The 26,079-nt window shown below is 37.3% G+C and overlaps 1 protein-coding gene across 9 annotated transcripts in view; it reads right to left on the bottom strand.

Moving 5' to 3' along the window:
• Positions 1-25,542, bottom strand: part of KIAA1109 (KIAA1109 ortholog) — a 196,559-nt gene extending 171,017 nt beyond the window's left edge. For 7 of the 9 annotated variants that reach the window (XM_043902345.1, XM_043902336.1, XM_043902343.1 and 4 more), the window contains exons 1-6: positions 25,298-25,542; positions 23,791-23,878; positions 9,409-9,539; positions 6,694-6,810; positions 5,609-5,687; positions 4,417-4,481 (exon numbers count right to left, since the gene is read on the bottom strand). In XM_043902345.1, the coding sequence (XP_043758280.1) occupies positions 4,417-4,481; positions 5,609-5,687; positions 6,694-6,810; positions 9,409-9,505 (358 nt within the window). In that variant the 5' untranslated portion in view covers positions 9,506-9,539; positions 23,791-23,878; positions 25,298-25,542. Of the gene's footprint in view, positions 1-4,416; positions 4,482-5,608; positions 5,688-6,693; positions 6,811-9,408; positions 9,540-23,790; positions 23,879-25,109; positions 25,260-25,297 lie in introns of those variants that run through there. The other 2 variants (XM_043902337.1, XM_043902338.1) reach the window with 2 other exon arrangements.
• Between the last annotated feature and the right edge of the window lie 537 nt (positions 25,543-26,079).

Raw genomic sequence — 26,079 nt, 5'->3', positions numbered from 1 at the left:
AGAATGTATTTTAAAAGCATATGGAAGAGAAACCTCTTTAGCCATTCATCAAAGCTGTGCTCCTCATGGGCACATACATGTAAATTTTCAAATGTAGGTAAAACTATGAGCAAATAATTACAATTATAAAAGTGTAACTGATATAGCCTACCAACTTTTAACATCACTGTAAAATGGAGTTTTGAAATCTTTTTTCTACTGCAAACTGCTGGCATAAAAAAAAATGAGAAAGAACAATTTAGACTAAATGTTCTTCAGTATTAAGAACATAAAATATCCAAAAATCATGATCATGTTTCTGCTCTACATTATGGACAATTACAGAGAGGGCAGAAACAGAGATTTATGTTAGCATTAAGAGTGACAAAAAGAATCTGAGACATAAGGAAATGACAGGGCAGAGCCAGTCAAGGAAAAAGCAATATTAGAGCAATTTATATTAGACTGGGGTTATGCATCTTAAGTAGTGATTACATTTTGCTATATTCCTTGAAATAAGCTAAGCTTATGTCACTCCTCTGCCCCAAAACCTTTCATGACAGTGGCTTCCCCATGTTCAACACCCTCCATTACATAGCTTCCATCTTATCACCTATTATTCCTTTACCTTATATTTACCACCATATGGAGTTGTGAATTCCTAAACACACCTGTTCTCCAACCTCAATGTCATTGGTCAAATCAGTTACTCCATCTGAACTACCCTCCCGTCCACTCCACCTATGCCTGACACAATCCTAGTTACTGTCATCACCAAGCATGCTACTTAAGAGATGGAACTTTCACAACAGCTTTACCATTCTGTGCGTGTATGCATGCGTGCTAAGTCACTTCAGTTGTGTCCGACTCTTTGGGACCCTATGGACTGTAGCCCACCAGGCTTCTCTGTGCAAAGGATACGCCAGGCAAGAATACTGGAGTGAGTTGCCACTTTCTCCTCCAGGGAATTTTCCCAACCCAAGATCGAACCCAGGTCTCTTATATCTCCTGCATTGGCAAGCAGGTTCTTTACCATTAGCACCACCTGGGAAGCCCTCTACCATTCTGCCTCCTTGACAAATAGACAGAACTTTAAACACCATCAAATCATGAATTTGCTGGGACCACACTAAGTGGTCCATATCAAAGTTGGTAATTCTGAGGATGGTTCACTGTTTTTCCTCAACACACACTCACTGTTCCCTTTTTTCTTTAATTACAATTGTTTGTATGCATGTATTCCCCCAAATAGATTTAGATAACAGTCTTTATTTTTTATACCCTCTCCAGATTAGCACAGTGATCAGTAAAGTGAATGCAAAATAACTATCTGTTAAATTAAATAAAGATTTTCACCAAAAGTTACCTCTTTCTTAAAGAACTTGGGTCAGTTTTTCTTGACCCTCATTCAAGAATTTTGGTGAATAGCAAACCACTTTAAGGAGATGTTACATTTCATGATAAAATGAAGTAATTATTTTCTTCAAAACAAAAGACTATAAACAATTTAAGATGGTATCCCCCACATCAATGAAAATTCTGAAATGGGCAATCCCAGTAGGCCTACTTTACAACCTGCAGTTGCCTCTGGATACTGCAAATGTCTTCATTCCTCCCATAAGCTGTGATAAGTGTTTATTTATACATAAGACTCTTCAAGAATCCTCTTGGGCCACATTTGACAAGGCTATTTAACAAATACAAGGGACACTAGACTGGAAGTTAGCAGATCTGGGTTTTTGTCTTGATTTTAACAGCTATAATCACAGGAATTGATGATTTTTCCATCTGCAAAATGAGGGGGCTTTGAGGACATTAGTTGTTACCAAATTGATGATTGATTTTGAGAAAAATCAGTTGTTTTCTATGTTCCTTGGAATTCTGGGGTCAGGAGCGTTGGGTGGGGTAGTGTTAGGTCAAATGGGCCTCCTCAACCCACCATTTCCCTACAGCTTTATCAGTTCACATTATCATTTTAAAACACCAAGGGGAAAAAAAATCTGGAATAAAACTTCTAATGCAAATATACTAATAGGGTGGGTTAGTTTGTTTTACCACAAACAAGCTACATAAATGAAGAGAACTTTTTTATTTTGGCTCCACTGTAACCTTATTTTCGAAAGTTTATGTTAACTAACATGTAAAAAAGAAAAAGATTAAATCAAAACAGCAAATACCACACAGACTCCAAGATTAACAGAAGCATGACAGGCTGAGGAAAAATACTCTCCTAAAGTAATCTATCTCTAAGGCACAAGCTAGATGGACTTTTCAAACTAAATCTAGGGTAGAAATACTGGGCATGCCCAAAATTAAGTGAATGTGTTAGAAACTAGAACTGAACTCCAAAGAACCTGGCTCTCAGGAATGAGCTTTAACCATCTCTAAAGTGTAAGATATCTTTAATTAAGTACCACCTTTAAGACTTACAGTCAAATTAAAGAAAGAATCAAGAATATTCTCTCCACAATACCTAAGCAGTGTAGGAAAGTGCTTCAAAGTTCTAAATGTATTCAGATTTCATATTAATAAAAAGTCAAAACTTAAAAACAAAAGATTCCCAATGCACTAATATATTATCTAAAGGACATTTTCTTTTCCTGTGAGAATGCTTATAATAACTACTGAGAAATGAGGTAAAAAGGTTGGTTTAACAACCAAAATTCCAAAACCACAGACTAAAGAAGGGTTATGACACAGCCACTCTCAATCACAGATGAGAGACTGCAGAAAGCCTATTCCAAAGGTCCGCAGAACACTTTCGTCTTAAGAAGTCATTCAGCTTCTGTTCAAAATTATCTAACATACAACTCTAATTTTTAGAAAACTTTTTCCAGAAATGAAATTTGTCCATTATTCTTTCTAATAATTTTGGTTTCATTAACTCCACAGATGTCAAATTTTAACCCATTAATGCCAACATTTTCAAGGTAGAGTAAATTATGTATTATATAGGAGGGATGAAAGATATGTGGGAGCAAGGCAATGATAGTTTAAAAAAAAGACTAAACAATAGGGAAACAATAAGGAAATCTAAAAATAATTTAGGATAGCTCAAACTTTTGCTAAGTTTTCAAACTTCCAGAACTTTAAAATCTGTTTTCCTATAGAAAAAATGGTATACATCATGATGAGATTCCTAGGGGAGCTCACACACACACAATCCAACATTAAACTGGAAAGTTCCAAAATTATACAGAAACAACCACCATTTCAAAATTTCACTGGGGAGCCTGAAACACAGGTCCTCATATCCAAGAAAAGGTGGAGGGGTTTCATTCTCTTTTGACCCTACACTCCCAGGCGGCACTTAAATTCTCCTTAAAAGTAGTTATCAAAGTATGGTCTAGGGACCTCTGGGGGGATCCCGAGACCCTTTCTTGGGGAACACAAAGTCAAAATTATTTTGATAATATTATTATACTAAGATATTTGACTTTTTATCAGTCATTTTCAAATGAGTGGACAATGGGATTTTTTTAAAGGCTGTAAGAAGTATATGAATATGAAAACAGAGGTGAGAATTCAATTACCTTCCATTAGGACAGACATTTAAAATATCTGCAAAATTTAAAACTATGTCAGTCTTCTCACTATATTTTTGCTTTGGAAAAATTATTCTTCATAAAGTGTGCTATTTATTTTAACATGTAATGGATTTATTAAAGACGTTTTTGATGATAAAAATGTTTCTACAACGATCAGGCTTAATTTTGAATGAAGCAAATATTAAACAGCTTGATAAATAAAAGCTTGCTGGAATCCTCAATTATTTAGAATGTAACAAATCCTGAGATCAGAAATGTTTGCCAGTTACTATTCTAGAAAGTAAAGACAAGGTCTCCTCTCCTCCAGGCCACTGGTGTGGTTAATGTAGAGAAGAAAGTTATAGGCACAGACAGGCGCACCTAGAGTTGTGAAATGAACAGGTGAGCAGAATATACTGAGATAAAATTCTGATGATAAAAAGCGGAAACAGAAGAGAGTCTAGAGGATGCACTTCCTCTTTTCTACACATCCTTACCATAGTAGATAAATGTGAATTAGTAGCAATGTTACATAAAAGTATGAATAAAGCTAAGAAGCTGAAAAGATAAGTATCTTAGTAGAGTGATCAAAGAGTGCTAGGAAGCCACTTTAACCACAGTATGGGATTAAGTCCGCAGATATAATGGGAGGTAAGACTAGAAATGTGGGTAAGGGTCATGCTGAGAATAACCCTAAATAAACAATAGACTAAGGAAACTAAATTTAACCATGCAGAGGAAAGCTGCTGAAGGATTTTCAGCAAAGGAATGTTAAAATCAGTTCTGTAAACTCCAAACCTTTTAAAAATATTTTTATCTATTACCAAATGGGAAACATTTCAACATCTACAAATGAAAATTCTGATTATATTACTGAAGATTTCAAACATATGAAAAAATGAAAACTTACCATGTTGCTTCTGCTTTGGATTATACATTTTCCACCACCGAAAAATTATAAATCCATCTTGAATTCTAAGCAGGATAAATTACAAAATTGAAAGCTTAAGCAACAATTTATTTAACTCATTTCTTAGCTATTATAAAAAGCAGGCAATTGATAATAGGTAAATACAGAAAACTGGACACTAGCATACTTAGATGTTTCATACTCTTCCAATCAAGAAAGGAAAAGAAGATCTGCAAAAGCTTATAGAATCTTCTATTTAGGTAAACTGTAATACCAAATAACATTTAGTAGGAAAATAAAGTGTTAACAGAAAAAACTTTTTCTTTTTAAAGTTTTATTTTTTAAATTAAATTAAAATTATATAAACTAAAAAAAAAAAAAAAAAGCCAAATCTTGAAAGGGAGATATTAGCACTCAAAGGGAAAACTTTTAAAGACTTTCTTTCATTTCTATAATGACATATCACTTCACATCCCCAAAGGGTGGAAGTATAGCCTAACTTTCACTTTTAACTTGGAAAGTCTTGGACTCACAAAGAAGTTAGCTCTACTGTTATAAGTGAGGTGTGAGTGCTGCCAAACTCTAGTGCTTCTCAACTAAGTATCTTCAAGTTTTATCCAAGTAATGAATTTTAAGAAAATCACATAAATAGAGTAAGCTTTTCTTTCAATGCTTACAGAAGACAGAATATATCAAACATATGAACTATCATTTCTCATTATATTCAATTTTCATCTCTTTCTTAAGGTAAAACTAGAAATGCTATTAAGGTTAAATTATTCTAAAAATTGACTATCTATAAAAAGGGGATAATAGATAAGAGATATCAACACCCCTGATCCTTGCTTATATAACAAATGACCACAACGAATTCTACAACAAAAATGGTCAAGTAATCTAACGCTCACTTTTCAAAACTAGGGATGATATGAGATTATTCATTTCTATAAGCTGCTATTCAAGTATGATTTTTTTGGCCAGTGTAAACCTTAGCTAAATCAATCCACTGATAGAAACATTAAAAAAAAAAATCAATTCACCAGTATGAGTCACTGAAAAAAATGATTGCTGATTTATGGTTTTATTTGAAAATCCAACATTGTTACTCTGAAAAAGCAAGCCATATTCAATTCAGTATTATAATCAAAAAAGTTTGTAGTATTTCAGATTTAAGATGGATATTTATTTTTACCTAATAGACATGTCTTCTGTAATGTAATAGATTTCACGAACCATGACTTTTCCAGAAAGAACAGAGAAAGAAAATGAACCTGTTGTAGGGAAAAAAAAAAAACCACACAACAGCAATTAATGTAATTGTTTTGAAAAACAGTAGAGCCCTAAAAGCTTTAAATAATCTTCACATTCAATTTACTCAATAATTAAAAGTTCTTTCCTTACTTCTTTCCTGATATCCTTACAACCTTACTAATCTTGTCATTTTTCCCTCAAATATAACAAAAAGTGCCATAGATATCATTTCTATGAACTGAGTTACTAAATAATTATATGAGGACATGAGTTTAACAGCTACTTCCTATGAGTAATTCTCTTAATTAGGCACAGCCATTAAATGATCCCAAAGCAGTGACTAATTCACCATTTTTCTCCATTAATTTTGGTGACTCCAGGAACCAGTCATTGCCTCAAATTAATGAAAGACTACTTATGTTTGAGAGAACTTTTGTTTATGACCACTAAGAGGTACTCTAAGGAAGATCAGAAATATTCTATTAGGTGAACCCTCACCTCCTTTTCCCAGTGGTTCAGGGTTTTTCCAAAGAATATGACTTCCTAATATACCCTCCTATCTACTTGTGTACTTCCCATTTATAAGTAGTCAAGTTAAATTAATAACAGAAGTTACAAAATGAAGTACAAAAGATGATTCCACTTAGTTATAAATCTTTTAAGTATCAGTTTTTTTAAAAAAAAGCAAAACTTCATCAAGCATTAGAAATTTTCTTTGGATGGTAGAATCTTGAGAAATATCCAGTTCCATATTTTATATGTGTTCAGATATTTCAAATTATTTTAATGAGGATCTCTTGTAAGCCAAAAAAGTCAACAGGTTACTACAGAAACACTCTGAGAAATAAGAATGAAGTAAAGGACATAACCAAATGGTAGTTCAACCCTAGTCAGAGTACTATATTAGAGAATTTCAGGTAGATTAACTTTCATGAAACAAAAGTAAATTTTTCAAGCTACTGTCTGTTTATAAAATAAACTTACAATTTCCAGATTACACAGAAGAAAAAAATTACTCAGACTTACCAATATGAATATAGCCATGCTTGTATAACCTGTTAAGAACCAGTGTTAAAATAAGACCAACATTCCGAGAATTATAATACGTGAGATAAATAATCCATCCACAAGACAAAATAGTAGCTGTTGGAAGAAAAGAATGCAAAAAAAGGATCTCACTATACATCTCCTTTTGATCACCTTAACATTTTAATAAAAATTTGTTAGTAAAAGATCATTTATCATGTTCAGAAACGAGAGGATTTTCTTCCATTAACATGTCCTCTTACAATACCTGAATTTTTAAAACCAAAGGTTGATTCTACTTTACCCATCTTTCAAATTCATTCTCTTTAGTCATTCACCAGAAAAATACAGACTTCAATCAGATCAAGTAAAACAATGTTTCAAGTAAAACCGCTTTCCTTTATTTGTTTCATTTTAGACTACTTTGTACAGTTTCAGTTATTAAACATACACAAAGTATTCTGGGAAGAGAAAGCCCATATTTCTGAATATTCTGGGGAAAATCTACCTTTATTAGACTCAGAGTTCATTCCTAAGCTATTTCCTAAAGGCTACAGTCACTTACAAAGAAAACTGATGATTTTTTTTACATCAGAGAAAAGTCGCTTTTTAAAAAAATCAACAGTCTCTGCTTTTAAAATACTGTTGGAAAGAAGGGAGAATTTTAACCTACTTAAAGGCATATCTATATTAAATAGGCCACCAAATATTAATACTATTATGTTGCAATTGGTAATAACTTAGTTTTAAAGAACACCATTAAATACGCTTCAATACATGCTATTCTATATTTGACCATTTTTCATGAAAAGTTTATAGTCACTTATAAAATTTGTAATATTCCTCCAAAAAAACCTAGCTCATTAATACATAAATGAAAAAATACAAGAAAGCATTTTTTGATAAATTTTCTTTTACTTATGCATTTGAAAAGTGTAACTATTTTCTAGATTAAGACAAAGTAATATAAAGCAACTCAATATGTAATCTTTTAGCAACATTGTATTAAGTTTGTACTTTTAAAAAATTATGTTAACGTAACTAAAACAAAGCAGTCACTGAGAGTCAAAATACAACATTACTTACGGTAGCTTAGACTGATGTTAATAGCTTTGAGGTAGCAAGTGCTATGATTTACCCATAAAATTTATTTCTAGAACAATTCTTTTGAACAATTCTTTTGATGATACAATATTGTTTTAAACTTAAAGTCATCCTGTATTAATTTTTACCATGAGTCACTGTGTGAATAGCAAGTTGCTATGGGCTCTTCAGAAAGGCAAAGGTATTTGCTGAGAAAGCATGCTTTCATCTCAGAAAGTGAACCACCTGGGAACTGTGGCCCTTTAAGCGTATAATGTCCCTCCCCCCTCCATGCCCTTCCATATTGTAAGACCATTAGTAAAACAGAGAGATTAAACAGCCCCTCAATGTTTTCCTGGTTGTTGCTATTATTTTCACCTGAAAGAAAGGAGCTGTATACCATGCAAAAAAACAGAAATTCTAAATGATAGGAAAGGGGGCACATAGGATATAAGAAAGATGTCTGCCTTTAATTAAACTAAAAGATAATTTTCAATGCTGTTTTTATGAAATTATATTTCATAGTATCTTTTTGCACTTCATTTTACTTTTAAGTTTTCATTATGATAATTTAGAACAGTTCATGTTCATCAATTAGGGGAGAAAAAACAAAGTTTAAGTGGTAAGCCAATCCTACCTACAAACCATAAATCATTACAATTCCCTTATATACACTTCACCTCTATTGTAACCCTACCACACAGCATCATGAAAGAAGCATAAGGCTACACTCAAGGAAAAAAACAGCTGTGTAACCTGTGTAAGTTATTTAATTTTTATGGGTCTCAATTCCCCAATAGGTCAGTAGGAGAATATCAGCTACCTTCATAATTCTGCTATGAACATCACTGGGATAACATACGCAAAACGCCTGTGGCACACGGTACACAGATGTCTAATAAATATTTCCTCAATAAATATTACCATTACCTCCCTTTCCTCTTTCACTCCATCTTACCCTTTCTATTTTCCTCCCTGCACTTTTCTAATTCCTATGCTAAAATTCAAATTAAATAGCAATCTTCCATGAAACATCCTGGACAGTAACAACCTATAGTAACTGCTCCCTTCCTCAGTACTTGATGTATTTCTCCTTGTCTGTTCATATTCATTCACTCACTCATACAACTTCCCTCTCTCTGCAATTTAATTATATACTGCTTTGTATTTTTTGTGTACACCTAGAAAAGTTCTGGAATATAAGCAAAAAAAAAAAATCATTACTGGAAAATTCCACTGTCAGGTGCATAAAGAGTGAGGAAAGAGATAAGATTTAATTAGGCAAAAACATTTACCATGAGGATTTATCACTTTATAATAAAACAAAAGAGTCTGCATGTATGTTGGGATGGGAAATGGAAGAGCTGATCTGAAACAGGAAAGAAAAGCTAGGTCTCTCTTATCATCCCATTTCCCCTAACACAGACAAGGAAGCAGTCTAAGGAAAACAGCCCTCAAGAGCAGTTTCCAGAGCAAATATTCATAGAAACACAGATAAAAATACTTGTCTCCAAAAAAACAAACAGATGATATTGTAAGCATTCTAACTTCAGTGAACTACTGCTTAAAATCTGGCAGCTGTTAATCCATACACAAAAAATAATAAAGTACAAGAAAATATATTCTACTTACCAACAAGGAGCCAAACAACATTGGAATTGTGTTCTGTAAGAAAATCTTCTAGTTGAGTGATACTAGGAACAATACTCTCATTCTTCCTTTGATCCATTACTAAAATTTTTCCAGAATAGCATCTAAAAGGCCTGAAAGAGTTCAAAAGTTAAATTTAGAATTAAACCTATGTAAGGGGAAGCAGGTGAATTTAATAAATGTGAAAGTTTATTAAATCATATTGTTTTCTTCAATGACAGGAATGCAAAATATAACGAACAATAATAACAAAGATGTCCACATTTCTACATAAAATATAAAACAATGTATCATATTTTTAAAATCCTAATTTCACTATTCTAAGTATGACTAGAGGTCCAAGTTCAATTACTAAAGGCTGGCTCAAAATAAGAGGGACATAATTAGTCTTAAATCTAACCAAAGATATTTATTCTCAACAATCAGGAAATAACAGTCATTTATATTAGACAAATTCATCTAGACATCCAAAACTGCTACTTAATTTTAATGTATTTAAATATTAAGCTTTAGTAATCCTTCTTAACTTCTATCAGCTGTGTATTCCCATTATTCCATGAAGAAACAATCTTCTTAGTTTAAATTCATTCTAGATAGAGTTTGGACAGTAAGCAGATCTCCTGCTATTAGATGCTCAGCATAAAATATAATACACGTCAAATTGTGACCGGACATGTGCAAATGTATTTATGTGTGTGTAACTGAGTATGTGTGTGTACGTGTATATGTGTGTGTATGTGTATATATATGGACTGAGAATCAGCAAAAAGGAATGCAAGTTCTTTTTTTTATGATCTAAGAAACAAAAAATTATCCCTCTGATAGTAGAGTATTAACATGACTAACCCAATCCATCTATAACAAAATTATCTTGTGATAAATCAGGAAAAGGGGGAGAAAAGCTAGACAAAGCTACACAGTTAGTAATCCTTTACGACCAAATAGCATACATGACTTTTATGGAGAGTCAGAAAAACAGATTTTAAAATAGAAAGATATGTGAAGACAACTTTCTATTTGAAATTCCATACAGTTAGCTTATCACCTTCTCAAAATGTTTTTCTGTTTACTCACCACAAATACTATCTTCACAGGTCACAAAACAAGTTTAAAAACTGGATGAGACAACATTGCAAGATAATGTCTACAAGAGGATTACAACATTTCATATTTCTGCGTGGTTGAATACACTATAATTTAAAGGCAAATTAAAAATTCATTTTTAAAAAATAAGTTCAGTAACAAAAGGTTTATTATTAAAAGTATATGAAAACCCAGGGCAAAATTGCTAGGGAAACTTTAATGTTTTCATTTTTCGGTACACTTTTTTTCCTATGGTTTAGAAAGTAAGTAAGAAATGTTCATGTATTGAGAAGATTGGTGGCAGTCAAAGGCATGTGCTATGCTGTGCTTAGTCACTCAGTTGTGTCCGACTCTTGCAACCCCATGGATTGTGCCTGCCAGGCTCCTCTGTCCAAGGGGATTCTCCAGGCAAGAAAACTGGAGTGGGTTGCCATGCCCTCCTCCAGGGAGTCAAAGGCATGGGCATGGGGTGGTGGAAATGACTGAAGAGGGTCAAAGGATACAGACTTTCAATTATAAGATAAATAAGTTCTGGGAATGTAATGAACAGCATGGTAACTATAGTTAACAACAGTGTAGTGCATATTGAAAGTCGCTAAGAAAATATATCTTAAACGTTCATATCAGAAGAACAATGTGTAATAATTCGAGATGATGGATGTTATCTAAACTTATTGTGGCAATCATTTTGCAATATATACATATATCAAATCATTATGTGGCATACCTTGAATTAATACAGTGTTATATGTCAATTATATTTAAATAAAACTGAGGTGAAACGCTACCTTCTGCAATACTTTGAAAAAAATCTATCAACTAGTAACAAAATTAGCAGGCTAACTTTTACAACATGAGCTTTCTCTTATCTTCTGTGACTAAAAAAAGTAAAAATTTTAAAAGGGAGAAAACACTTTGAGAAGGCCTACAATCTAAACCAAATATTCATATATTATATAATGGTTTACATATTATAAAATAATATCTGAACCTATCTCAAACTTATTTTTCCATTTTACAGATGTATTGCCAGCACACTACTGAGGATGAAAAGAGCACCTAGTGACCCCTAGCAGGTACTCCATGAGGGACATACCCTGGCATTCAGATCTCCATATAAAAGGGGAAGTGACCTCTCTGCCAAAAGGATCTACAGTCCTCATGAAAAATCACAGGGACCACCCATCGCTTTAACAGCCCACAGCCAAACAGAATACAGAAATAGGGTATTCAAATTGTCAAGACAGAAAACTGCAGTATCACAGTTTTAACCAACATTTGTCCAATTACTAGTTAATGAAAAATCATTAACAGAAATCAACAGACAAAAGATTGCTATACAGTTGTTAAAAGTAGTTAAAAGAATGTATTTTGAGCATGTATAGAGCAAAGGCTATGCTTAACAAAAGCCCTAAAGTAAAGCAGACATTCTGCCCTAACGGAAGTGAGTAAAAACAACACTGGACACAGAAAAGCCAGACTGACTGGCGCTATACGGTTTGCCACATTGCTTCAGTGCCACACCGACAATCCCTGAAAGAAGATGAACTGGAGACTGATTAAAGAACCTACTGCATAACCTCCACTGAGCAAATGATGGAATAAAAACAACCTGGTTGTTTCCTCTTTCCTACCTGAACAGTTTATGCTAAAAGCCACAAGGTGAAGTCAGTCTCTCCCATCAGGAAGCTTCCATAAGCCTCTTACCCTGCTCCATCGGAGGGCTGCTGCTGCTGCTGCTGCTAAGTCACTTCAGTCGTGTCCAACTCTGTGCAACCCCACAGACGGCAGCCCACCAGGCTCCCCCGTCCACCGGATTCTCCAGGCAAGAACACTGGAGTGGGTTGCCATTTCCTTCTCCAATGCATGAAAGTGAAAAGTGAAAGTGAAGTTGTTCAGTCCTGTCCGACTCTTAGCGACCCCATGGACTGCAGCCTACCAGGCTCCTCTGTCCATGGGATTTTCCAGGCAAGAGTACTGGAGTGGGGTGCCATTGCCTTCTCCGCCATCAGAGGGCAGACAGACTGAAAACCATAATCACAGGAAACTAATCAATCTGATCACATGTACCACAACCTTGTCTAACTCAATGAAACTATGAGGCATGCCATGTAGGGCTACCCAAGACGGAAGGGTCATGGTGGAAAGTTCTGACAAAACGTGGTCCACTGGAGAAGGGAATGACAAACGACTTCAGTATTCTTGCTTTGAGAATCCCATGAACAGTATGAAAAGGGAAAAAGAGGACACTGAAAGATGAACTCCCCAGGTTGGTAGGTGTCCAATCTGCTACTGGCAATCAGTGGAGAAATAACTCAAGAAAGAATGAAGAGATGGAGTCAAAGCGAAAAAAAAAAAAAGAAACATCCAGTTGGGGATGTGACTGGTGATGGAAGAAAAATCCGATCCTGTAAAGAGCAATATGGCCTAGGAACCTGGAATGTTAGGTCCATGAAGCAATGCAAATTGGAAGTCGTCAAACAGGAGATGGCAAGAGTGAACATCGATATTTCAGGTACCAGCGAACTAAAAACTAAAATTCAAATTGGTGAATTTAATTCAGATGACCATTATACCTACTACTGTTGGCAAGAATCCCTTAGAAGAAATGGAGTAGCCCTCATAGTCAACAAAAGGGTGCAAAATGCAGTACTGATGCAATCTCAAAAACGACAGAATGATCTCTGCTTGTTTCCAAGGCAAACCATTCAATATCACAGTAATCCAAGTCTATGCCCCTACGAGCAATGCTGAAGAAGCTGAAGCTGAATGATTCTGTGAAGACCTACTAGACCTTCTAGAATTAATGCCCAAAAAAGACACCCTTTTCATTACAGGGGACTGGAACGCAAAAGTAGAAAGTCAAGAAATACCTGTAGTAAGAGGCAAATTTGGCCTTGAAGTACAGAATGAAGCAGGGCAAAGGCTAATAAGAGTTTTGCCAAGAGAATGCACTGATCATAGCAAACACCCTCTTCCAACAACACAAGAGAAGACTCTACACATGGACATCACAAGATGGTCAATACCGAAATCAGACCGATAATATTCTTTGAAGCCAAAGATGGAGAAGCTCTATACAGTCAGCAAAAACAAGACTGGGAGCTGACTGTGGCTCAGATAATGTACTCCTTATTGTCAAATTGCTAAATTGAAGAAAGTAGGGAAAACCATGAGACCATTCAGGTATAACCTAAATCAAATCCCTTATGATTATACAGTGGAAGTGACAAATAGATTCAAGGGATTAGATCCGATAGACAGAGTGCCTGAAGAACTATGGACCGAGGTTCGTGACACTGTACAGGAGGCAAGGATCAAGACCATCTCCAAAAAAAAAGAAATGCAAAAAGGAAAAATGGTTGTCTGAAGAGGCCTTACAAATAGCTGTGAATAAAAGAGACATGAAAGGCAAATGAAAAAAGGAAAGATATACCCATTTGAATGCAGAGTTCCAAAGAATAGCAAGGAGAGATAAGAAAGCCTTCCCCAGTGATCAATGAAAAGAAATAGAGGAAAACAATAGATTGGGAAAGATTAGAGACCTCTTCAAGAAAATCAGAGATACCAAGGGAACATTTCATGCAAAGATGGGCTCAATAAAGGACAGAAATGGTAGGGACCTAACAGAAGCAGAAGATATTAAGAAGAGGTTGCAAGAATACACAGAAAAACTGTACAAAAAAGATCTTCACGACCCAGATAATCACAACAGTGTGATCACTCACCTAGAGCCAGATATCCTGGAATGTGAAGTCAAGTGGGCTTTAGGAACCATCACTATGAACAAAGCTAGTGGAGGTGATGGAATTCCAGTTGAGCTATTTCAAATCCTAAAAGATGATGCTGTGAAAGTGCTGCACTCAATATGCCAGCAAATTTGGAAAACTCAGCAGAGGCCACAGGACTGGAAAAGGTCAGTTTTCATTCCAATCCCAAAGAAAGGCAATGCCAAAGAATGCTCAAACTACGGCATGATTGCACTCACCTCACACACTAATAAAGTAATGCTCAAAATTCGCCAAGCCAGGCTTCAACAATATGAGAACCATTAACTTCCGTATGTTCAAGTAGGATTTAGAAAAGGAAGAAGAACCAGAGATCAAATTGCCAACATTCACTGGATCATCGAAAAAGCAAGAGTTCCAGAAAAATATCTACTTCTGCTTTACCGACTATGCCAAAGCCTTTGATTGTGTGGACCAAAACAAACTCTGGAAAATTCTTAAAGAGATGGGAATATCGGACCACCTGACTTGCCTCTTGAGAAATCTGTATTAAGGCCAGGAAGCAACAGTTAGAACTGGACACGGAATAGCAGACTGGTTCCAAATCGGGAAAGGAGTACGTCAAGGCTGTATATTGTCACCCTGCTTATTTAACTTATATGCAGAGTATATCATGAGAAACGCTGGGCTGGATGAAGTACAAGCTGGAAACAAGATTGCTGGCAGAAATATCAATAACATCAGATATGCAGATGACACCACCCAGACGGCAGAAAGTGAAAACGCACTAAAGAGCTTCTTGATGAAAGTAAAAGAGGAGAGTGAAAAAGTTGGTCTAAGACTCAACTCTCAGAAAACTGAGATCATGGCATCCAGTCCCATCATTTCATAGCAAATAGATCGGGAGACAGTGGAAACAGTGACAGACTTTTTTCTTGGGCTCCAAAATCACTGCATGGGGTGACTGCAGCCATGAAATCAAAAGACGCTTCTTGCTCCTTGGAAGAAAAGTTATGACCAACCTAGACAGCATATAAAAAGCAGACACATTACTTTGCCAACAAAGGTCCATCTAGTCAAAGCTATGGTTTTTCCAGTAGTCATGTATGGATGTCAGAGTTGGACTATAAAGAAAGCTGAGCACCGATGAATTGATGCTTTTGAACTATGGTGTTGGAAAAGACTCTTGAGAGTCCCTTGGGCTGCAAGGAGATCCAAACAGTCCATCCTAAAGGACATCAGTCCTGAATACTCATTGGAAGGACTGCTGCTGAAGCTGAAACTCCAATACTTTGGCCACCTGATGCAAAGAACTGACTCATTTGAAAAGAGCCTGATGCTGGGAAAGATGGAAGGCAGTAGGAGAACGGGACAACAGTGGATGAGATGGTTGGATGGCATCACCAACTCAATGGACATGAGTCTGAGTAAAATCCAGGAGTTGGTGATGGACAGGGGGGCCTGGCATGCTGCAGTCCATGGGGTCGCAAAGAGTTGGACATGACTGAGTGACTGAACTGAAGTAGATTAAGGCAGGCATACACACATGGGGAGGAGAGGGACAGGAGTCTCAGTGGCCAAAAAGTAGAATGTCAGAGTCAAATAAAACCTTGAATACTCTAAGTATCCATTTGTGTGGTGAAAAGGTTAGAGGGAAAGCAGCAGTATTTTAAGGTATCAAAGCCATAGCATCATGAGAAGGAGTACTTGGCAGGTCCTGGAGCCTGGGTGGAAGGACGAGGGCATCCAAAGCATGGGGAGAGGGCAGGAGCAGTCCAGCTCAGGTATCAGAGCCTGGGCAAGAAAGAAGGTCATCCAAACAGGAAGGCATCAGATCCCAAAGAGATAAGCAGAGCTTCCATGCAAGAGGGTGATCTGGAATACGACAGGAGCAGGATAAGGAGGACAAACACCTGGGAGGTGGCTTATGTAGGGGATGCAGGAGGGAGTTAATCTAGTAAGTATATCAAGAATAATGGAAGCCAAGTGTCTCACTGTCAGAGGATATATAAAGGAAGAAAATCAGAATTAACCCTGTATCCTGTGTTGGATAAAAACTAGAGGTATGGCTTTCAACATAAATTGATAAAAATAGCTACAGCTGTGTATGTATGTATATATATGTGCGTGCATAGTTCATTAACAGACCCTGAGAGCAGTACCCCAATATAAATGAGCAGAGGACTTCTCTTCTAAAAACCATTTTCTCTTTAGAGGGTTCCTTGAAGAAATGACTAATTCTACAACTAGGGCAGGGAAAGTCAGGATGAGCTTTGTTTTCCACAAAGGAAAAACGTGTTCAAAGAATGATGGAAAATGTCAAAAGGAAGTAAAAACCAGCTTTAAGAGGCTCCCACTGGCAAAATCTGGGACAATTTAGGCATTGAAGAAAATAATAGTAACAAACTACAACTTTAATAAATACAAATCTATGAATCCATACCGATATAAATAATCAACTAAATTTTGATGAGCAACAGCATACTCATATCTTAGAGTAACTGCTCTCCAAAATAACTGTTAACGAAGAAGGGGAAAAGAGGAATTTTGAGACAACTGACAATTAAGTGATCAAAGTTCCTGTGTGCTTAGTTGTGTATGACTCTTTGCACCCCTTTGCACTGTAGCCCACCAAGCTCCTCTGTCCATTGGGTTTTCCAGGCAAGAACACCAGAGTGGGTTGCCATTTCCTTCTCCGGGGATCTTCCCAACCCAGGGATCAAACCTACGTTTCCTATGTCTTCTGCACTGCAAGCACATTTTTTACCCTCTGAGCTATCAGGGAAGCCCAAGTGATCAAAGTAAACATCATCAATATAGGTATAAATCAAAATTGTTTACTTTTTAATAGAGAAAAACAGCCTAGTGTTGGTGGTATAGTGGTGAGCATAGCTGCCTTCCAAGAAAACAGTCTCACTTCCCTGATATTCCTGCAAAGACACATAACCTGAATCTAACCTATATTCCTGCTTCTCTCCTCTGAATCATAATGACCAATAGAGATTGTTTTATTCATCTTTGTATCCACAATACCAGTGACAATGCCTTGAACACAGCCATTAATTTCAAGTATGTCATTTTAAATGGTATTTTTATCTATTACACAAGAAACTAACACTGATCTACACATTTTAAGACATATTCTCTCAGTATTTTCATGATTCACCTATATTCTGTTCATTCTTCCTGAAATCCATGGGACTCATTTCAAAACTGCTGTCCACATTAGTAAAGAAATTGTGGCAATTACTATTTTAGTGATGTACAAAGAAAAGCATGAAAATGTGATGTGAAACAGTTTAATCAAACACAGCAATGGCCAGAGATTTATCAAAGTTCCTAATACTACCACCACTATCACAATTCTTAGAAACAGCTTTTCAAAAAAAAACATTTACAAAAAAAAAAAAAAAACATTTACTTTTCTAAGTGAATTATCTGTAAAATCTTTTTCAAGTACTATATTCAACTTATTTTCTCTCCCACTCACATGAAGGAACAAAACTAACATCTAATACTTGCATCATCAGATTTTCAAAGACAGAACTCCAAATGTTGATTTGGTCCTACAAGAATAGAGGTCAGCCTACAAATAAAAAAAAAAAAAATACAAATAATCTGACAGAAAAATAAGAAAATATATAAACAAGTAATTCACAGAGAAAGATAATATCACTAACAATTGGCAACAATCACAATTTATCACTCACTAGTCATAAAAACAAAAATTTTTAGAAAAATTACAATCAACTATATTGGCAAAAGTATGGGGAAATGGGCACTCTTACAGTTGACAGAGTAGTGCCTTTGAGAAGAACAATTTATCAGATAATACAAAAATGTACATGTTCTGATTTGAAAATTTCAGTTCCAGGGCTCTATTTATTTCTCAGAAATACTTAGAAACAAAGATGTTTTTTCAAGGACAATCACTGAGGCATTATATATCATACTGAGAAAATAGAAAAATATTAGTTAATAGGAAAATAGTTAAATTATGGGACACCCTTACCATATATAATACTCTTACTATGTGAAACAATATGTAAGCCTTTTTAAAAGAATAAAACAGCTCTATAGGGAACAATATAGAGAAATGTTCAGGATATATGTAATGTAATGTTACATTTTATATATATATATATGTTACATTACATATATATATGTAATGTTAGCAGGAGAAAAGCAAGTTGAGCAAAAAGATGTATAGTACTCTACATATATTTAAAAAAAAAAGACTATCCATTATACGTATTACATATCTAAACCATATAGATACACCACATATGCACATATGTGCTGTGTATATGTATATACTTTTATTAACCTGCAAAAACATTAGCAATGCCATTACTTCTGAGAGATAACTATTATTTAAATATTTTACAACTGGCTTGTAATTCTTCCTTAATTTAAAAAAAAGGGGGGTGGGAGGGTGGTGGCTGGAAGACAGGACATGACAGGCAAGAAAGGGGATTTTCCTGCCCAAGCACACAGGCCACAGCCTCTCCTTATAACTATGGCCAAGGAACAGGTTTCTCCCACCTCTAGAATATCAACGTGATCATCTGTCAATTGATCATCTGTCATTCTACCACCATGTCTGTCTTTCTTCAGTTCTTAAACCCTTGTCTTTTTAAAAAAATTAAAACACAAATACCAAGCAATATCAAACTCAAGGCTTCATTAAAACCTCAGAAATATCAGTTAACACCTCAGCAAGAATTGGTTGATTTGACAGCTCTGAGTGTAAGAAGGGAAGCTGAACAGCTGTACTGTTATCTGAAGGGGAAAGGGCTAGGTTACGAAGAAGGAAGAACACCAACAGGAAGGAGACTGGAGGAACAGAAAGAGGAAGCAGTTATCAAGGAATAACAGAAGAGTCAAAAGGTCCTGCTTCAGACTGTACTGTTCCAAAAGCAGTCCATAATGTGGATTGAGAGCATCATGTGGACTGAGACCACCCGGATTCAAAAACCAGTTGGAACATTATCACTACGTGACCGTGGGCAAGTTACCTAACTCTCCGTGCTCTTATTCATCTGTAAGATGAGAACTAACAGTACCTACCTCACAGAGTTTACAGTTTGGATATGGAAAGCATTTAGAAGAACTCTGGCACACAGTAGGTTAATATACTGTGTAAATGTCTGATGCTGGCAATCAATGCCACTTGTGTCTTCCCCATATACTGTTGATATTTGCCTCTACAACAGAAGATTATTCATTCTGAACACTTGGAACACCCCACTGTAGGCTGCTTTCTGACTGCAGAAATGTGTTCAGTCTGTACTTAGGGTAGGCCAGAAATGCCGGAAATAAAGTCAATGACACCTAGAAAGTAGTTGGGTACACACCTGCAGCCTTCCTGCTCTTGACTTGGGATAACTCTGATGCATATTTTGTTTGGTCTCTGAGAGATCCCCAATGGTAGTGAGCTCCAGATGCCCACAGTAGTAACTGTATCTTAGCATTCATCACATTGTAACTATTAGTTCCAAGTCTGTTCCCAGCAAGAGCTAACTGCTCTTTAAGGATGTCTTTGCCCTATTCATTTGCGTATGCAATATCCAACAAAGTTCCTGGTATGCAGTAGTCTATCAATAAATACTTGTTTCATAAATGAAATAAATGCATCACTGTAGAAAGTACATAATTATGAACTGTTGCCAAAGGTAAGTACTTATTCAAGGCCAAGAGACTCCTAAATGATCTTTTTCACACTCAAGAAAATTTGGTTTCCGTTTACTTGAGTTTAAGAAGAGGATATTCAACATCTTGATAACCCATCCCAAATATAACAAAAATAAAGGAAAAAATTAATCATACTCAAATCTCTCACACAACAATTAAGTCACAATCATTTGTATAAAAGGTATTCATATATCTTCAGATTGTTAAAGTTCTTTGAATTTAACCACAGTTCCTTTTCATAAAGAAAACTATATGGCTGTTTGGGTTTTTTAAATTTCTTTTTTATTGACTTACAATGTAGTGCCAATCTCTGCGGTACAGCAAAGTAACTCAGTTATACATATACATTTTTATATATGATTTTTCATTTTGGTTTATCACAGGGTATTGCATATAGTTCACTATGCTAAACAGGTTTTAAGGGTTGGAAAATAAATCAACTCTACAGCTTTCCTTTAAACTTCATCAACAGTGACATTCTCTTCAACTTCAAGCGTATCTATCAGCACACAGCAGCGCTCCGTACACTAGAAATCCTGTGAAGTATGCACTTTGTGCACATTTCTGCATTGCTTGCCCATAAACCAAACTAGACTGATTTCACATTAACTGTTACAGAATATATACAGATTCTACATTAGCTGTTACAGAATATATTTCAAACTTACTTGAAAACTTTCCAGGTATGGTTTGGTTTCTGCTCATATGTAAGAAATAACCTTGAGATACCTTTGTAGAGGTCCCAATTTCAAAGTCATTTATGTCTGCCTTAATTAAGAAGTAACTGACTCAAAGTGAAAGTCAAAGTTCCTCAGTCGTGTCTGACTCTTTGCGACAACATGGACTATACAGTCCATGGAATTCTCCAGGCCAGAATACTGGAGTGGGTAGCCTTTCCCTTCTCTAGGGGATCTTCCCAACCCAGGGATCGAACCCAGGTTTCCCACAATGCAGACAGATTCTTCACCAGCTGAGCCACAAGGGATATGGATATGGGCGAGAGGGAGGAAGTAACTGGCCAAGTGTGTTTACCAACATTCTCATCATACCAAGTTCAAAGAAATTATTTTTATTAGGATGTTGCTATGCAGAGACCCAACAGATCCATTTAATAGCCAATTTCTATGAACTGAGAACACTTAAATTGAACTTTTACATAAATACTACAACTTAAAGAGGCTGCTTTAGGAATTTTATGCAGATATAACCTTATACTACAGGTGATACCTGAAACAGTATTTTAATTGGATATGGAGCTGGATAAAAACATACTTCACATATATATAAAAAGTGACAAGGTCCAATAAGGTCAGTAGTCTAAAGTTTAGACTTACAAACATTTTGGACAGTGTTACATTATTCTTTTTAAATGTTCATTCCATGCTATTAACTCACCATTATAATGATAAAATATAGCTACCATGATAAAATGGCCAATGTTTATTCACTGCTTGTTATGTGCTACGCACTGGTCTAAACACTTTACATGTAGTTACTGATCTAACTGTTAGAAATAACTACCTATTAACAATTCCCTATTTCACAGAGAGAAAACTGTGGCAATGAGAAGCAAAGCACAAACACAGCTAAGATACGGCCAATCCAGGATACGAATCTACACAGTTTGGCTTTACAGTCTGTGTAAATTTATATTGCCTCTCATATCGTATCAGTTCAGTTCAGTCACTCAGTCGTGTCCAACTCTTTGCAACCCCATGGACTGCAGCACACCAGGCCTCCCTATCCATCACCAACTCCTGGAGATTTCTCAAACTCACGTCTATTGAGTCGGTGATGCCATCCAACCATTTCATTGTCTGTCATCACCTTCTCCTACTGCCTTCCATCTTTCCCAGCATCAGGCTCTTTTCAAAGTCAATTCTTCGCATCAGGTGGCCAAAGTATTGGAGTTTCAGCTTCAACATCAGTCCTTCCGATGAATATTCAGGACTGATTTCCTTTAGGATGGACTGGTTGGATCTCCTTGCAGTCCAAGGGACTCTCAAGAGTCTTCTTCAACACCACAGTTCAAAAGCATCAATTCTTCGGCGCTCAGCTTTCTTTATAGCCCAACTCTCACATCCATACATGACTATTGGAAAAACCATAACTTTGACTAGACAGACATTTGTTAGAAAAGTAATGTGTCTGCTTTTTAATATGCTGTCTAGATTGGTCATAACTTTTCTTCCAGGGAGCAAGTGTCTTTTAATTTCACGGCTGCAGGCACCACCTGCAATGATTCTGGAGCCCAAGAAAATAAAGTCTGTCACTGTTTCCCCATCTATTTGCCATGAAGTGATGGGACCAGATGCCATGATCTTAGTTTTCTGAAGGTTGAGCTTTAAGCCAACTTTTTCACTCTCATCTTTCACTTTCATCAAGAGGCTCTTTAGTTCTTTGCATTCTGCCATAAGGGTGGTGTCATCTGCATATCTGAGGTTATTGATATTTCTCCTGGCACTCTTCATTCCACCTTGTGCTTCATCCATATGTTCACAGAAATCAGCCTGTAATTGTCTTTTGGTCCTCATTTTTTTTTTTTTAACTACAAAAATGAATCCCTTCCTTCCACTTCTAAATTCTAGATTAGGAGCTAATATATTTAATGTTACCAAAATCCATATTTTGGTATAAAAAATTCATATTTTGCCCAGTATGGCATTTCTTTTCTTCTAAAAGAATCCTCAAATAAATCAAAGGCCAGTAGTCACTTTTTAAAATTAACTACAAGAGGCAACACATCAAGTTATTGAGCCTAATCAATGGCAAAGGAGGATAAATTGTAAAGTCAAATCTGACTGAACCACCTCCCCACTTTTCTACACTTCTCTCTCACCTGGAAGACATAAAGGCTGTAGCTATATATTTTAACAGAGCTTACTTGCCCCCTAAAGAAACTGACAGTTGATAGCCGGTATGTGGAAGCTTTACTATATGTACAAAAAGTATCTGATATTCCTCCCTTCAGGAAGGGATTCCCTCGTGGCTCAGACAGTAAAGCGTCTGGCCACAACGCGGGAGACCCAGGTTCGATCCCTAGGTTGGGAAGATCCCCTGGAGAAGGAACTGGCAACCCACTCCAGTACACTTGCCTAGAAAATCCCATGGATGGAGGAGCCTGGCGGGCTACAGTCCATGGGGTCGCAAAGAGTCAGACACGACTGAGTGACTTCTCTCTTCTCTTCAAGAAGTGGTGCTTAACACATTCCCAAGTGTGGGCTGGACTTACTGATTCAGTTCTAAAAGAATAGGGCAAAGGAATGGTGTGTCACTCTGTCAAAACTGGCATCATAGCTTCCTCTTTGTACGCGTGTGCTCTCTCTCTCTCTAATCATTTGCTCCAGAGCAAGACAGCTGCAGGTGCCTTGTTCGGACACTTAAGAAGCCCTACAGAAGTTCATGTGGTGAGAATTTGAGGCCTCCAGCCAAAAGCCATGTGAATGAACCATCATGGAAACAAACATACTTAAGTTAAACTATACACAATATTCTATGAAGAACAAGCCAAAAGTCAACTAATTTTTTTCCTTTCTTTTTAAAATCCTTTATAACATGGGCAGATTGATGAGGAAGCAAAAGAGAGAACAGAAAGTTGACACTTAATAGATAATTAAGTGAACGCTTCCCTTGGCTTTCTCCTGCCGATACACAAGCCAAGCACATGACTCAACTGTCAGTCATAGCAATAGTTCAAAACTCAGGTAAAATGATTGACAGGTCACCTTATACACTACTGTCACCCACCCCCATTCTTAGACCAATTCAAGCAGGTTAATTTAAGCAGGTTAAATTACGACTGAAGCAGAAAGTTAGATTTTCTCTATCTGAGTTTTAATTGACAACCCAAAATATTTACCAAGTTGTTGTTTTTTCCAGAGTCTGTAATGTTCTGTTTTCCTTTTCTTGATCAGAAGGCCTATCTGAAGTGTTTCATCTTAACACATCTGAAAAGAATACCAATTTTAACCAATTATACAAGATATTCTGGCTTTATCAGCAGTTTCACCATTTCAGATTAAATGATTTCATTACACATGCCCTTGCATGTGTGCACACACACGGAAACTAATGTTAATCCAAATGTTATATTTTCTTCAAAAAATATCCCTAAAACTAGAAGACCATATTTCCAAACTACAGTCTTCCAAAGATTTCAAAACCACTGTATGGATGGAAAGAGCATGATTTTGGTAGTCAGAGGATTCTAGAGGTCAGACGTTACCTTTAAAACATACTCCTGGGTCCCTGCCAGCAAAAATGATGCCTCAATTTCCTTCCTGTTCCCAGCATTTTTTATCAAATGAAAATCACCTTGCAAGTTCTCAAGCTGCTTGGGAGTGGTAAAGCATACTACTTAAAGGACTCTGAACCGGAGTCCAATTACCTGATTTAAATCACAGCTCTGACTTTGGACAAGTCGTTTTTCAGGGCTGTGGGATTTAGTTCTCTCATCTATAAAATGAGAGTTAAAAACAGACTTTACATGACAGGGTTGTTATGATTATTAATTGAGATATGCACATAAAGCATGTACCACCAGTACTTAGATAAGATAAATACTCTGGTTAATTCATTTATTTTTAAACTTCATGTATCTCGCTAATTTAAAATAAATCAGCTTCACTGCTATGCACAGAGCTGAAAGCAGCAACGTGAAACCAGTTGAAACTTAGACGTTTCAACAGTCACGGAAAACAATTATTTCCTTACAGAGGAAATTTACAAGAACTCTGTCCCTTTAACAACCGTCCCTAACCTGCTTCTGTCAACACTAAGGCCAAGAGAAGCAGGAGGGGGACAATTCTCTAGAGGGAAAATCAACTTCCCTTCACCTTCCTTTGGTCAAAAGATGTTTCCGCTGAAATGTACTCTTGCATAGTGTAGACTCAGCAAGCACCAATCAGAATACAAGCACACCACACCTGAAGAGTAGAGAGGGTTTCAAAGACTCCCCCGCCCTTGGTCCACAATCTACCTTGCGTTAAGCACTCTGGGGTCTCCTGCAGCCCCATGCAGCTAACAAGACTAAAGCCAGAGCTTGCAGGTATGCGATCCTTCCCGCATACCAGCAGGTGGGCGTCGCCCGTCTGCCTCACCTCCATTCACCGGGCCAGTTCCTGCATTCGAGTCCCTAATCACCTGACTGTCAAGGCCCTTTCAGGCCTTCTCACTGACCTCGGATACCCGGTGTTCAAGTCTCCTTGCTGGAGGTAAAGATGGCAAACGAGTAAGAGATGAGTCGACGCTGCAGCAAGCAGCCGCGACGAAACCACACCTCCTTGATTCTGACCAGGCTGCGGTACAGAGATGCTGGGAACAGTGCTGCCCACACAGACCCTGCTCAACCCGACCCGTCCCCTCACCTGAGCGAGCGCCGGGGCTATGGGAACCGCTCGGGTCTCTCTCCCGGGGACGCCGAGGGCCTTGGGCGGCGGCGGCGGCGGCAGCTGCTGCGCCCAGCCAAACACGGTCTGCTGAGCGCTGCCCGGGTCCACACCCTCTCGCCCCGCCACCCTGCCCGCCGCCCGACGTGCGGCCCGGGGCCCCAACCTCTGACACAGAGAGGGGCGGAGGAAGATGGGAGGGGTCCGAGATGGGGCCGGGCGGCACTGCGGCTGCGTCAACTGGTAACGTCACGCGTCACGGCGCCGGCGCCTCGAGACACGCCACCCGAGCCCCGCCCAGGAATTGGGGCGCCCCGCCCCTCTCCCCTTTCTCCGGGCTGGGGGCGGAACCTGGACGTTGAGGCGGAGTTAAGGGGCAAATTTGAAAAATCATTTTGCTACCCACCGTAAAGGAATGTTAATGAATTGCTCTACTGAGGCCCTGAGAGAGAAGAGCACAGGTAGGGACAGATCGCTAACAAAAAGGAGAATCAGACCGGTGCTCTGATTTGAAGTGAATCCGCTCAGGAGAGCAGTATTCCTATGACTCTTACCAATACAGGGGAGCTTGACGGTGTGAAATGCTGCCACAGTGAATAGCTCAACTGTCTCATTGTTACACTAATGAAAACTGGTTTGATACTATTTTTAAAGAGAAAAGCTCTTCGTAATATTCGAGGGTGAACCAAAGCAAAAGACTTCCTGGAGTTACGGGCTTACTATAGATATTTTGCACACGTCTTAGGTACCAATTGTAATGG

The sequence above is a fragment of the Cervus elaphus genome, chromosome 5 (assembly GCF_910594005.1).
Source record: "Cervus elaphus chromosome 5, mCerEla1.1, whole genome shotgun sequence".
NCBI lineage: Eukaryota > Metazoa > Chordata > Mammalia > Artiodactyla > Cervidae > Cervus > Cervus elaphus.
Note: the sequence above shows the minus strand (reverse complement) of the source record. Positions and strands in the feature narration are given on the sequence as shown.